At 41.1% G+C, this 15,334-nt stretch overlaps 1 protein-coding gene across 1 annotated transcript; it reads right to left on the bottom strand.

The window, feature by feature from the left end:
- Window positions 1–9,736: 9,736 nt before the first annotated feature.
- LOC115365939 (kallikrein-15-like) lies at window positions 9,737–12,208 on the bottom strand. Its single transcript, XM_030061169.1, has 5 exons — window positions 12,167–12,208; window positions 11,691–11,853; window positions 10,713–10,996; window positions 10,490–10,629; window positions 9,737–10,025 (listed from the first exon to the last, which is right to left on the bottom strand). Exons 1-5 carry the CDS (start codon window positions 12,204–12,206, stop codon window positions 9,879–9,881), a joined length of 774 nt encoding a protein of 257 aa, XP_029917029.1. The 5' UTR covers window positions 12,207–12,208; the 3' UTR covers window positions 9,737–9,878.
- Window positions 12,209–15,334: the final 3,126 nt, after the last annotated feature.

Genomic DNA, 15,334 nt, shown 5'->3' with positions numbered 1-15,334 from the left:
CACCAACAGCCCATTCAGTTCGGCAGAGCAGGACCAGCACCCATACAGTTCATTTACAAACCTCTGACAGGGAGTGGAGGCAGATAATTAAAGAGGCACAGCCGCACTATGAAGCTGGTCCTGTATGCAGGCTGGGTAAAACTGGCCTGTATGCATTTCTAAACAATAGATCCATAAATATCATCAGTGTCTTCCAAACCATATCTTCAATTTTGATCCAGAATATTTCTGATCCTTGATCAGACAGAGGCTGATAAAATAAGAATCTTGTCAGGATGAAATATGCTAGACTCTTGAGCTTAACACACATCCAAACATCCAACATTTTGATTCCTACATTATATCAAAGCATTTCAAAAGTGGAACTTCAGAAACAACTGGGCTTTGATCATCTCATGATCATTTTGCACTAATTATGTTCAGTATGACTTTTTAAGTTAAATTAAGAGATAAAGCAGTAGCTGATTTGTCTATTTCTCATGTGGCAAACACTGTGCTTTCTGCTCAGCTAAATCATCTCGTTTGCAGCAACCAGAAGACGTTGCAGTGCCAGTCAGTGTGGACAAAGTGTTTTCTTTTGCCCATTTCACTGTGTTCAGCATCAGAGTCTGACAAGCTTCTCAACACATTTCCTTTACACATGCTTGGCTGATATCGGATATTGGTGGATTTCAAAATACACATTCAAATGTCTAATGAAAGCCAGCATTTTTGATGTGAATGAATTAATGAATGAATGAATATGTTTATTTCAATCACAGCAGCACAACATATTAAACATAATTAAAGAACTAAAGAAAATGAATATGGCTGGTCGAAAAGGGTTTTCGGCTGAAGCAAAAGCTTATGGCTGCCGAACCCTTGATGTCTGAATATAATATTGTATAGCAGAATACAAGACAAGCATAGACACTTTTATTTTTCCAGACTGAGTGCATACAGTGCAGTTAAATTCAGTTAGGTGATAATGTAAAGTGCTAACAACTTCCCTGTCAGGTTCTTGTCGCTGGCAGCCTGACAAAGGCTGAGCGGCTGCATCACACCAGCTTTGGGGCTGGACTACTGGACCGTGCCATTCTGTGTGATCCATGTATTCTGAATACCAAGTACATGGCTGTGAGTGTGACAATATAGTCATTTTATTTGGATTACCTCAAATGCTTCATTTAACGACTACTAATACCAGCAAAACCAAATGAATGAAAAACAGCAACCCCTGTACATCTCTGGAACCGGTACCACCCTTTATTTTCTTTATTATAATGTTAAAATTGAATGTAAAAATGTTATCGCTTATTTTGAAAATGATACATCTAACATTGAATTTATGGTAAAGTTATTGATTCTTTATGGTAAGTTTCATACACATGAATGCAGAATGTCAGAGCTTACCCCCGGTTTCATTGTTTTATTAATGTGAATTTAAAAAATGCAAAGAATGCAAGACTACCACAGAGGACTCCTCTGGCCATCAGCCAATGGTCAGTGGGTGTGTAGCTCCCAGCCAATAACAGTGTCTGTGCAGAGTCAGATCCACAGCAGGACATCCAATAGTAAAAAAAAAAAAAAAAAAAGTAAACACAGTGAGGAGAAACGCCAAGCAGACAAAGCTCCCTCCACAGTTGTAAATATGAGATTGGCTTCGACCTGCTGATGAGCACTGAAGGAGAGGATGAGGATGAAGAGCAAAGCAATACTGACCTGTTTTCTGTTGCTTGTAGGACAGGTATTTTTTTGTTGTTGTTTTTTGTCCTAGGATGGCAACAGAATGGTTTCCGGGCAGGGTGGAGGGGGCAACTTTTTTTTTTCCAAACATAGTTTTATTGAATTAATTTGCAGAGGAACAACAGCAGCAGCAACAACAACAACAACAATATACAGGTGCAGTAAAACAACACAGCATACTGACAACCAAACAAAACAAAAAGACACAGACTGTACTGGTCTCACCAGCTGATAGGTTACCCAGTCAGTTAAACACAGAGTTCAATAAAATCCAGTAGAAATCGGGACTCGTTTTGGACGCTTTACTGAACCACAGTGTCAAACTGTAACAAAAACATGATAAAATATACATGTTACAGGTAGGTACAAAAAGGTAGGTAAAACAGTATAGTATATTGAATATAGCACACAGGTGAGTATGTGAGGTAATTATATACTGTACTGTAGTGTATACACTGACAGGTAAGTAAACTAAGAATGTATACTGCATACAAGAAAAATTTTCTGTACCACAAGAGGTAATATACTCATAATATACGTAGGTAGGTATGTAAAGTGGGTATATGCATGAAAACACAGTAGCATAGAAGGCCATCCTACCATCCAAACTGAGTTAGCAAATAAACATAACAAGTTTTGCGGTAACTAGTGATTTTACCATGAAACGACCACTAGGGGGCTCCACAACAAACATCAAGAGTCACTCAAGAGTCTATTGAGTCGATAACACTCCCCGCCCAGTGGTCTTAATGGCCCCACAAGAACTTTACTCTTCACCTGGACTCCTCAGGAGAAAGGAGAAGGACCACTTCGGTAACAGGTTGAGAGAAAACTTTCTGGGCTCCATCTTTGAAGACTCTGATGTCCATCTTTCTGACTTTTCCGTCTTGGCTTGGCGAGGCTTTTGTGATGATGGCCAAAGGCCACGCGTTCCTTTTGGCCTGGTTGTGCTTCATCAGGACTATTGCCCCTTTTCCACTAGTACCTACTCGGCTCGACTCAGCTCGACTCTACTCACCTCGACATGGTTTAGGTGGTTTTCCATTACAATTGAGTACCACCTCGCCGTGGGTGGAGTCATCATAGCAAGGCGGCACACCATCCAGCTCCCTTTGGATTCTTTGGGCCGCCACCAAGCACAGAAGAGTCTCCACCTCTTCATTTGACCACGGTACCAGTTTGCTTGGCATTTTCCGACTTTGTCAGCAATGATCAATGCGCACAGTCGCTGTTGCCGTTTTTTTTTTTTTTTTTTTTTTAATGCCGGGTTTGGTTTTTGTGCAGGAGTCGCTCTCATGTGTCATCGCTCCCTGTCCAATCAGTGGCCTGCACGGCGTTTACATCACATTTCGGGTCGACTCAGCTCACTTGGAACCCCGGCTGAGTAGGTCTTAAAATGGGACCTGCTACCAGGTACAACCACCTAATGGAAAAGCTCTCAAACCGAGTGGAGTCGAGCCGAGTCGAGCCGAGTAGGTACTAGTGGAAAAGGGCCATATGTCTCCTTCCTTGAGATTAGGCCTGTTATCTTGCCACTTGCATTGACACTGTAGTGTGTTCAGGTATTCCCGTCGACACCTGTTCCAAAATGTCTCTGCTAGGCTCTGTGCATGTTTCCATTCTTCTTTGAGGAGTACCACTTTTCCGAAGTCCCCAGGTGGAGGGGGAAGGATGCCAGTTTTCTGGGTCAGCAGCACAGCTGGAGTCAGGATAAGTGGTGCTTCTGGGTCCGAAGACGGGAATGAGAGGTCTTGAATTAATCACAGCTGTGACCTCAGCCATGAATGTCGTCAATGTCATAGGGCAGAAGTGTTTTTATGGTTTTATTTGTAGTGTTTATGCATGCTTTTATGTTTTTATTATTTATGCATGATTTTATTTGAATTTGGTTTTATATGTATTTGTTGTGTTTTGATCCATAATTTTATTTGCATGTTTGATGTTTTAGACACACTTCTGGCCTTAATTGGCACCTGATTTGAGATAGCCTGCAGGTGTAGTCTTGTGATTGACAGCTTTTACAGCCACTGGGGGAAGGGGAACAGTACTCCTGCAGCCAATCAGTGCCAGGGAGGTGGGCCTCACCTGCAGGGCGGCAGGGAGAAAAGGCCCTGGCAGGAAAGGACAGCAGAGGCCCGAGGGACTAGCAGGAGATGGTGGTGCCGGCCACCTGGCCAGAGCGGCCAGGTGGCCGCTCTGGCAGAGCCGAGGGAAGTGGGAGTTGCGGCAGGAGCGGCCAGACAGAGACGAAAGCACACATTTTGGAGGAAGAAGGGTTGGCGCGTGGCAGCAGAGAGGCATTCACCTGCCTTGCGCAGCGGAAGCGGACGACACCGTGGGCCAGCAGAAGGCTGCGACTGAGTGCGGCAAGCGGCCGAGACGGGACGAGAGGTTCCCCCAAACAACGCAACCGAGCTGCAATTTGCAATGCAGTTCAGTTCTTTGAGAAAACACTCATGCTGCACACCTTTCAACGATCACGAGGATCTTAGCTTTCTCCAGCTTTTCCTCAGTAGGGCCTGTACGACAGATGTGTCATCCATGACAGGCGTTGTCTGGTGTAGACTGATTGAAGGAACGAGCTATGTGGATTAGGCGTGCAACTGATGTCATGAGTGTGCTCCATTTAGAGAAACGCTCAAACCTTTCAGTGCTCATCAGGTCTTTTGAAACTTCTGCGGCGCTATCTGTGATCATTGGATGTATCTCAGTATCGGTGAGAGGGTTGATGAGGTGGAAGGTTTCTTCAGGTTCTGAGAAGTGTAGGGATGGATTCTGGAAGAAAGCTGGTCCAGACAACCAAGTTGTGCTGCTAAGGCAAGCTGCAGCGACTGACCTGGACCAATGGTCAGCTGGGTTGTGTTCTGTGAGAACGTATCGCTGCTGCTCTGGGGATGAGGATTGTCGGATCCGCTGGACTCGGTTATTCACATAGATCAGATTCAGATTCAGATTACCTTTATCTGCCATTTTATGATAATACACAATTGGAATGTGTCACAGCCCATGCTGTGTGTGTGTTTTTAAATTCTTTTCATGTAAATAAAGTGCAGAGACAGGACAGGACAGCGAAACCACAACAATCAACCACAACAACAGTCAATGCAATGGATGGTAGTGCAATAGGTAGACCAGGATGAGAATAAAGTGTTGGTGCAAAAAAGGTTTAGCCCTGCTAGTGGGGGAAGGGGAGAGGGAGGCCTGAGTCATTCACCATCCTGGCGGCTGATGAGAAAAAACTGTTTCTGTGCCGGGACTTCACAGCCTTCGGCAGTCGCAGCCTTCTGCCTGAAGGAAGCGGGGTGAAGAGGCCATGGCCGAGGTGGGAGGTGTCAACCATGATCTTTCTTACCCTCCTCAGTGCCCTCGTATCATACAGGGACTTGAGGGAAGGCAAGGGGCAGCCGATCACCCTCTCCGCTGTGCGAATCACCTGCTGCAGTTTGGTGAGGTCCCTGTTAGCTGCAGCGGGGAACCAGGTGATGATGGAGTGGGTGAGGATGGACTCAATGATGGCAGTGTAGAATTTGACCATCATGGTCCTCGGCAGCCTGAATTTCTTCAGCTGCCAGAGGAAGAATTTCCTCTTCTGGGCCTTCTTCAGGAGGGCCACGCTGTTAAGGTCCCACTTCAGGTTCTGACTGACGGTCATGCCAAGAAAATGGCATGACCCCATGGAGGCCACCTCAGTGCCTCCCAGTGTGATGGGGGGGAGGGGGGCAGGGTTCCTCCTGAAGTCCACCACTGTCTTCTGGGGGTTGAGTTCCAGGTTGTTACAGCTACACCAGCTCCGCAGTCACGCAATTTCACTCCTGTAAGCAGACTCCGGAGATAAGGCCTACCAGGGTGGTGTCGTCTGCAAATTTCAGGAGCTTGACTGACGGGTGGAGGGAGGTGCAGCTGTACAGGGAGAACAATGGCGGAGACAGGACGCAGCCCTGAGGGGAGCCTGTGCTGGTGGTTCTGGAGCTGGATATGCACCTCCACAGCTTCACCCGCTGAGTCCTGTTGGTCAGGAGGTCCGTTATCCACCAGTGGGTGGGGGCCGGTATCTGTAACTGGGCAAGTTGGCGCTCCAGGATGAATGGGAGGATGGTATTGAAGGCCAAACTGAAGTCCACAAACAGGATCCTACATAGTTGCCTGCAGTGTCCAGATGTTCCAGCATGTAGTGGAGAGCCATGTTCACCACGTCCTCAGTGGATCTGTTGGCTCGGTAGGAAAACTGCAGGGGGTCCAGCACAGGATCTGTTGTGGACTTCAGGTCGGCCAGGACCAGGCGCTCCAAGTCCTTCATGGGAACAGAGGTCAGGTTTAATCTCTGCCATAGAACCGCCTTGGTAGATTGTGAATATATCCCAACACCACTTTGCTGTCAGTATAGTAAGTTATGCGGTCGAACTTCAGGTCCATTTCCTCGACTACCAGCTCTGCAATCTCGACTGCCAGAACTGCCGCACATATAGTTTTATGTATTTTATTTTATTTTGTCTTCATGAAGATGGCGAAAATTAAGATAATTGTTACACCTCACCTCAATTGCAAGACTATGCCAATTAAAGTAATTGTACACATGGCTACATTGTAACATACCTGATGCGACCCAATGTCTCCTGTCTGTATTCTTCCTGTCCAAAACAGGTTAGTAACATGTGCTGAAGCATCACAATGTACTTTGACAGACTCATAAGCCTTTCTCCTTTCAGTTTTGCTAAATACTGATACAGGAAGTAGAATTAATTTAGTGTTTTGTTTATGTTGAAAATTCGGGAATTGTATAATGGAAAGTGACCGGTTTTCCAAAATGGCGGCCTCCTTGTTTATTTCCGGTGAAAAATGGGATGTACTTTATATCTGTGCTTTTACATAAATGGTTAGCATCTAGGTTGTGCACAATATAGTTAAGGTTTATTATTGAAGGAAAGTGAATGTTGTGTGTGTGTGTGTGTGTGTGTGTGTGTGTGTGTGAGCGACTAAGTTTAATGCTTAGCTGTATTTTTATTAGCTGTTCAGATAAAATAATATTTTCATACTTGCACTAAAGTGCTCGATACGCAGTGAGACTGTGGAAACTAAACCAAAAAGGGTTTGAATATTGTATTATTTGTGTAATTTTGAAGTGAATCTAAGCTTGTAAAGCAGCATTCAGAGACTTTATAGCGCTCTAGCAAGACACATATAGATGTATTTTAAAACTTTATTTTTGGTGAAATGTGGAAACAGACCAATGTGCAGAATTTATAGTTGAACAGTAATAGTTGATCCTATGTTTTATTGCAAAAGGGTGAACAGTGGAATTTACTGATTTAAAATTATTGTCATTACTGCAGTTTTGTTTGAAATTAAGAAAAGGATGAAAAGAGAAAACGGAAATGATATGATTCTGTTTAATAAATATACAGACCACAGCCTGCATGACAAACAGACATAACGTCTCCTGTCCATATTCTTCCTGTCCCAAACAGGACACATCTTCTGCTAACAGGTATCTCTTGCGAGGCCTGTAACATACTCATAATATACGCAGGTAGGTATGTAAAGCAGGTATATGTATAAAAACACAGTAGCATAGAAGGCCACCCTACCATCCAAACCGAGGTAGCAAATAAACATATCAATTTCGGTTGTACTTCTCAAATAATGCACTCTAAGCATCAGTATAAACTTTATAAACAAATATACTTACAGACATTAATAGGCATATAAAGAGGATGGAGATAGATGAAAACACACAGAAAAACCTGTCAGCTGCATATGCATCATTCATTTCCTGAATTATGACAACTTCCTGTCTAGACCGGAAATAAAGTAACCCTGCGTTCCAATACCCATACTACCATACTATTTAGTAGGGAAAAAAAGAATTAGTATGTCCCAATACATACTAAACTACATACTTTTTAAGGGCAGCTGCAGTACATACTAAAAGTAAAAAGTATAAGTATGCGATTTGGAACGCAAGTTTTGCGGTAACTAGTGATTTTACCATGAAACGACCACTAGGGGGGCCCACAACAAACATAACAGACACTCAAGAGTCTATTGAGTCCTTAACACAGACCAAACAGAGATCTAAAATTTAAAAAAGAAAAAGAAAAAACAACCTGTAGTCCTTACATCTTACATCAAGCCTGATACACGCTGCACTTCAAAATCATATCAAGCTATAATTTAACATTCTTTTTCCAGTCCAAGTCTGTCATTCCCAATTTCATCCTTTGTGATTCAGTGGCTCCCAGGTTTTCAAAGACGGCGTCCCAGGTCTCCTAGAACAGAGGGAGCTATCCTTAAAGACTGTGGAGAAAGCTTGTCACAATATGCAGCTGATTTAGAGTGGGAGCTTATCAGTAATCCACATGACTAAGATACATGTCCGAGCAGAGTACAAGAAAATATGCTGGGTCGTTGTTACAAAAATCAGCAGGTAGCTCATCATTTCCCAGCAGACAAGTCCTTGCATCCAGATGTAACTTAAAAAAATTATGAAGCTGTTTGGCAATTGTAATCCAGTAGCACTGAAAATGAAAACAGCTCCATAAACAATTAAAAAAATATACCACCAGCAGATTGACATTTAGCACAAAGATGTGATAGCTCTGGGTTGATTCTGTGCCTGGCTTCAGGAGTAATTAAAGCATTTGTAAAATCTTAAATTGCCTCTCCCATGCTGAATTAGATGCTAGGACACCAGAAGGCAGGCTACACAATCAAATCAATTCCTACATTGAGTGATTGATTTTATGTACATGATTAAAATGAAAATTCCTACCCTTAGGATGCAAAACATGCAAAGCGTCAACTAGGCCAAGTTCACTGCAAGTATCTGAAACAGCTTTGGCTCTTTTAGACATTGGACTCTGCAGTGTTGGGGACCTATCCATCACTGAAGAAAAGGAAACTATCACAGTGTTGTCACATATCCAATCAGCAAATTTAGAAAAAACATGGGAGATGAAATTAGACTGTATAAGTAAGCAGGGGCGCCGCCAGGGATTTTGGGCCCCATGAAAAGAAATCTTATTGGGCCCTTGTATAGCTGGCCAATATGCAAACCTTTTTATTTCAGGCCTTTTGAGGGCCCCCTCCCCCATTGTGGCCCTAGGTAATCAGTCCTACTTTTCCCCCCACTACGACGCCCCTGTAAGTAAGTATATGTTTATGAACGACACCATCTGAAATAGAATCAGAAATAGGACATCAGACATCTAATTTCTTAAAAACCAGGTCAATCCTTTTGTCAAAGAAGGCTTCTACACCTTTAAGCACTTCAGTAGCTATTCTTACCACCAAGCTGTCAGCCCCCATGTGACTCATAAGTGATGGCGTGTTGTCCATCGTGGTAGCTTGACTGTTTTGGGGTGACTTAACTTCTCCTGACTTAGTGGTTTTCGCTGTGAGGGTGAGCTTTCTTTGAGTGCTCGGTATTCTCTGACTTATTGTCCAAGATTCTTGCTCCCCTTCGCTGTTTTTATCTATGAAAACCAAAAACAGTTGCAAGCTGAGGGAGCCCAGGCGTTGAGCTGCTACTCTGAAATTTGTTTCATGTGACCCCTGGGAGACCAAATTTGAATGTTGTGTTCACAAAGGGCAATGGACAAATCCTACTCATTCTGCCTCTAAGTGATTTGCAACTGCTTAAATTCTGTCTCGTGATAACTGTGTCTCATATATACATTACAGGCTTACAATCATAGTGACTATTTAGTATAGTGGGGTAAGGAAGAGGAAGAACTTGGGCCTCTGTCCACAATAAGTAAGATAATGGTAGGCACACTACATTTAGACAAAATTTATTTGAATTTGAAATTTCAAATGTTATTTGTAACAAATGTAATCTGCAAAATTTGGTTTTGCAGAACTGAATGAAGAATATATAAAGCATCAATGGATCAAGAAGCTAATCACAGGAAATGAAATGTATGATCATACCAAAAAAGGCTGAGAAAAATATATTTGGGTGGTACAAGGGTCTATTCTGTTCTCTAATCCCCTAGTTGATTTACTGTATTCAGATACATATTTAATTTGTAGGGTGATTACTTGTTCTAAATGAACAGACACACAAACACTTGTTTACTCGTAGGGGGATTTGTGATCTTTATTAACTTGTAAGAAGATCTGATTTCTCTTTTAGTACTATTAAGGTTTACTAATCACTTGCCACGCATGGTTTCATCAATCCACTTCTTATAGTAACAAATATCCATTATTACAATTGTGTTTGCACACTCATCTACAGGTTTGCTGACAATAACACCACGCAGGAACTCCTCGAATACTACGGCTGTACCACCATCTCCCTGAAAGAGAAGAGAGACAGAAAAATTTAAATTGAGGGGGTTTCCTTGATAGATAATAGTAACAACAACAACAACAACAATAATAATAATAATAATGATAACTTTATTTATACACAAAGTGCTTAACAATAAAACAAATAACACAATAAAATAATAAAGTATAGAATCCAACATGAAAAACAAAATAATAATAAAAAAAAAAACAAGCCGGGATCCAGGGACCAGAAGTTGATCCCTACTGGAGGATCTCAGGAAGCAATCAGGCTTGTAAGGGAGCAACAGCAAAGGAGAAGAGCAGAGGATGATGAGGCATCACCAAACATCAGGACGTATCTGACAGGGCTACACCACTGATGCCAACATGATTCTTCAGACAGTTAATCAAGACATCATGGACATCAGATAGATAAATAGATAGATAGATGAAATATTCAACAACAACAACAACAACAAAAAAGACTTACTAGGCAAGCCTCCACACCAGGTTTGAAGGCACACATGGTGTTTGTCTCGTCACTGTGGTACTTTTCATCCGGTTTATCGTTCTCACCACATGAAACGATTTCTGTCATGGCACACCTCAGGGATTTGGGGGTTTTGGCCTCTGAGAATTTTAAGAGAAAGGTCATGAAAATGACTTTTACTTTAAATTGGTGAAATTGAAAGTAGTATCTCAGTGTGCCTCACTTGTGACATCGGCCTTCTTGGCTCCCCAGCCCCCGACTTGGACCTCCGTCCCCTCGCCTGGTCTGGTGCATTCACCAGCAGGGAGCTTGATGATGGGGAGTTCAGGTGCAGCATCTTGACTTAGTCTTATAAGCATGATGTCATGAGGCTTTTCATCTTCACCTTTGAAGGGAAACTGTTGTGTAACTTGAATTTGCTGTTCACTTTTTATTGACTTAAATTTCTTTTTCAGTTTTTTAAAAAAGCCAAGATCAAAGGCTAAGCCAATCTTCACGTTCACGATCCTGTAAAGAAATGAGGCAAGGTAAACTTGATAAGAGAACTGACATAAATTAAAGCAAAAGCAAAATAAAAGATAAAACCTGGTCACTTCACTGGGGCTATACGAACAGATATCCTACTATAAACCTCTTACAGGAGTGGATTTCTTATCTGTCTTTTCTTTTTCTTTTTTTGTTTCTGGTGGGATGTCTGAACTTGACTGTCCTGTCCATCCTTGAATGACACCCACTGTTTCAAAACACATATCCTGGTTACAGCTTGAGGCAAAAACAAGACGTAAGTTGTAATTTCATCTAGTATATGCTTTTGTTTTTTGGGTATATTCAGTTGTCGATGACAGAATTTACACTTCATTCAGCAACAGTATTTAGTGCAACTGCATTACTATCTTGAGCTGTTTTTTATACCTAGGCTAGCCAGTAAGCCAATAGCAGGGCATTGAAAGCAACACCAAGACAAAAAACACTCCTTAAAAACAGAACTAATACATTCCATATTGAAAAAAAACTCTTAAAATTCCAGTTCTGAGGAGCTGGTAAAAAAAGAATGGCTACAACAGATACAAAGCAACACAACCCCTGCCTGTTTGATCTTATGTAGACAACACTTCACAGGAAGATGAAGTAGCAGACTAGAAACTCTTCAGTTTCAGTGATTGAAGCTTCTATACACGTCTTAATGCTTAATATTTCTTACCGTCCGCCACACTGAGCAGCAGTGAGGACCCAGCGAGTGTTGAGCAGGGAGCCTCCACAGACAATTCCTCCTTGGACTGACTCCACCTGGACATGGTAAGGCCTCCCCTTTTTACAAGACAGACTCCCAACAATTCTCTTTTCTACGCCCTCTGATGCTGCACCTGAGAGGGACAGAGGGCAGGAGAGCAGAGATTGCCTGGCTGAGTGAAATGACTCCTGGGTGTCTTCACTCTGAACACTGCCCACTCAGCCCTGCTCATGTCATGGCTAGTATGGGTTCCCACACTGAAGGAGCACTACTTTTTTTCTAATTTATACTTTGTATTAAATTCATTTGCTCCATACACTCAAGGGACTTAGCCAATGCACTGGAAAAAAAATAATGCTGGGTTCCTCGAAAGCATGATAGATTGCATTTCAGCTCCTCTGAAAAGTGCAGAAAATCTGAATGTGGTAGAAGAATGAAAAACTCACCAGCTAGCATCAGAGTGAGAAAAACGAGGCACAGGTTCATCGTGGTCCCTCTGAATGAAGTAACTTAACAGTGTGATGCTTGAACATTTATATGGAACTGATCAGATCAATACTTTTTTCTATTGGCTGCCCCTGTGGGCAGAGTTAATGTTTTACCAAATTACGTTTGACTATCAGACCATACACAGGTCCTTCTTGCTATAGCCCTATAGCCTTAACAGCCTTTGTGATAGCTTTAACATCAATAATAATAGTAATAATAATAATAATAAAAAATACTGTTGGGATCACAGAGACAGAAATAGCATGTTTTGCAATGTGATAATTCTGTTAATTCATATTTAGAATACAAACACCATCATTATCCATTATTTTATTTTAAAGTAACTGTTAAAAATGATTGTTTAACAGTTTAACAGCTTTGACAGACATTTATTCTGCAAGTAAGGTGAAAGAATATATGTATATGAGGGAAAGACAGTTACAATTCCTGTTCTTTAATGGGTCCAGGAACATTTTTTTCTAATTGTGAAATTGATTTCCCTTTTCATTTCTTTATAATCATTTGTTTGTTTCTATATAGTTTATTTTAGTGGCTGCAGTCTGACTCTTGTGTGTTTAGATGAGTGTGTTCACATGTTTATTATGTTATGAATTAATACATTTAAGGAAAGGAAGAAGAGGAAGAAAAAAAGACTTTGGTAGGTCAATGTGACATTTTCCTTGTTGTAGGTTGATATCATACTATTTTCAGATTAAATATTGAATTCATTTATTTGCCTTCGTCCCTTGCAGTACTACTGTTAATATTGCAATAGAATTATAGTCCTGTAATATTGATATCATGTTTAAACAAGGAAAACAGTCAAAGCAGTTATCTGTGAAACCATCATCAACATTTTGCAGATTTTTTTTAAATTGCTACAATATGAAAATGAGACTATCCTGTTTCCTGAAAAGCAGATTTTTGCGAAATGTGAGATTTTATCAGTGATAGAGTTCATTTAGGAACAACAAGCCTCACGTAAAATATCAACATGTTGAATGGTAACTTGTTTAAGAGTAAGCTATAAAATTTAAATTTACAGTTTTACATGCAAATGTTATTTCCTATCTTCATAATTCTACGAACATGAAAATAGAGTTCCTTGTCCTTTGAAAGGGCCATTGGGGTCATGTTTAAACAGGAAAATCAGTCAAACTGTGTTGAGCGGGTTATCTACACAAATGCCTTACACATTGAAACGTCCAACATTTTATGCTTTGAAATGTCGCTGTGTGTCAAAGCCTTGATTCCTACATTATGTCAAAACATTTCAAGAGTGGAACTAATAATGTTCTGTATGACTTTTTAAGTTAAATTAAGAGATAAAGCAGTAGCTGATTTGTCTATTTCTCATGTGGCAAACACTGTGCTTTCTGCTCAGCTAAACCTTCTCTTTTGCAGCAACCAGAAGACGTTGCAGTGCCAGCCAGTGTGGATAAAGTGTTTTCTTTTGCCCATTTCACTGCGTTCAGCATCAGAGTCTGACAAGCTACTCAACACATTTCCTTCACACATGCTTGGCTGATATCAGATATTGGTGGATTACAAAACACACATTCAAATTTCTAATCAAAGCCAGTAATTTTGATGTATGAATATAATATTGTATAGCAGAATACAAGACAAGCATAGGCACTTTTTCCAGACTGAGTGCATACAGTTCAATTAAATGATAATGTAAATTGCTAACAACTTCCCTGTCAGGTTCTTCTGGCAAAGACTGAGCAGCTGCATCACTCCAGCCTTGGGGCTGGACTACTGGACTGTGCCATTCTGTGTGATCCAGAGGGGTGTTCTCGGGTGCCACATCATCTATGCTAATTTTTTTTTTTTTTTTTTTTTTTTTAAGAGGAGGAATGTGTCCTTTCCCCCTGCAAACTATTATGGACTGGCAAGCATAGCATATAAACTAGGCAAAAAAGTTCTGCACCGCTTTTTCAGTCTATAATTTCGCCCCTTTATTTATACCCAATAGTGTTGTATCTTATACCATAGTAAAGCCTGATTCGTTCTCTTTCCAATGAGATACAACTTGTAAGGATCCTGCATTTCTGGAACGAGTGACAAAATCCCATGCAATATTTTTTCACTTGGTCATTTCTCCCCTGAGATAAGACCAATTGGATTTGTGAGTTATACTGTTGGAATGCCAGACACCTTTACAATAGGGTATAACTGTAAGGATAAGGCAGCTAAACAGGTGTGAAACACAATATTTTATTCATTTTCTCATTTTGCCATATATTGTCAATTAAGTGGCAGTTAGGTACACCTGTGAGTGCAATTTAAATTACCAACAGAAGAACACTGAAGGGAATTTTGATTGACTGAAAGGACGCTGAATGGGATTTTGCTCCCCTCAAAAAGGGGGGGAGGGGACATGTTTAGCCATGTTGGTCATACCAATCGATTGACAATCCTTACAACTTATTTCTCATTGAAAAGGGGACTAATCAGGCTTTCTAACGGTATAAAAGACAACACCAATCAGTATTGTTAAATGGGAGAAATGATCAAGTGAAAAAATATTGCAGGGGATTTTGTAAAAAAAAAAATTGGTCGCTTCCCACACAATTACCGGTGTCACTCATTCCAGAAATGCAGGATCCTTACAAGTTGTGTCTCACTGGAAAGAGAACGAATCAGGCTTTACAACGGTATAAGATACAACACTATTGGGTATAAATAAAGGGGAGAAATTATAGACTGAAAAAGCGGTGCAGAACTTTTTTTGCCTAGTATATAATCCTGCAGATGAAAGCAGTGTCTCTTGGTCAGAGGAGCACTCATTATGCTGCTTTAAGTAAGTTCTGTTCTGTTTAGCTGATCTATATTCCCTTAGCAGTAAAGGTATATTTCTTGCTTAAATGTGTTTCCAATAATTTGACACGTCATTTTAAGAGAGGAGCTTTGTGAACTGTAGCAACTTTAGTTTGTTCTTCTATGAAGGCCTGTGGAAGTGCAGTTAGTGTGGTATGTAGGCAAGCCTATAGGATAGGGAGCAGTAAGCCACTGGACAAATACCTCTCATGTCAGCCTTAGGATAATAACAAGTTGTAGGCCTACAGTCAGGCAGACAGGTGTGGCTATCCCATCTTAGACTGTAAGGTGTAATGACCTAC

Source organism: Myripristis murdjan, chromosome 9, assembly GCF_902150065.1.
Source record: "Myripristis murdjan chromosome 9, fMyrMur1.1, whole genome shotgun sequence".
Taxonomy (NCBI): Eukaryota; Metazoa; Chordata; class Actinopteri; order Holocentriformes; family Holocentridae; genus Myripristis; species Myripristis murdjan.
Note: the sequence above shows the minus strand (reverse complement) of the source record. Positions and strands in the feature narration are given on the sequence as shown.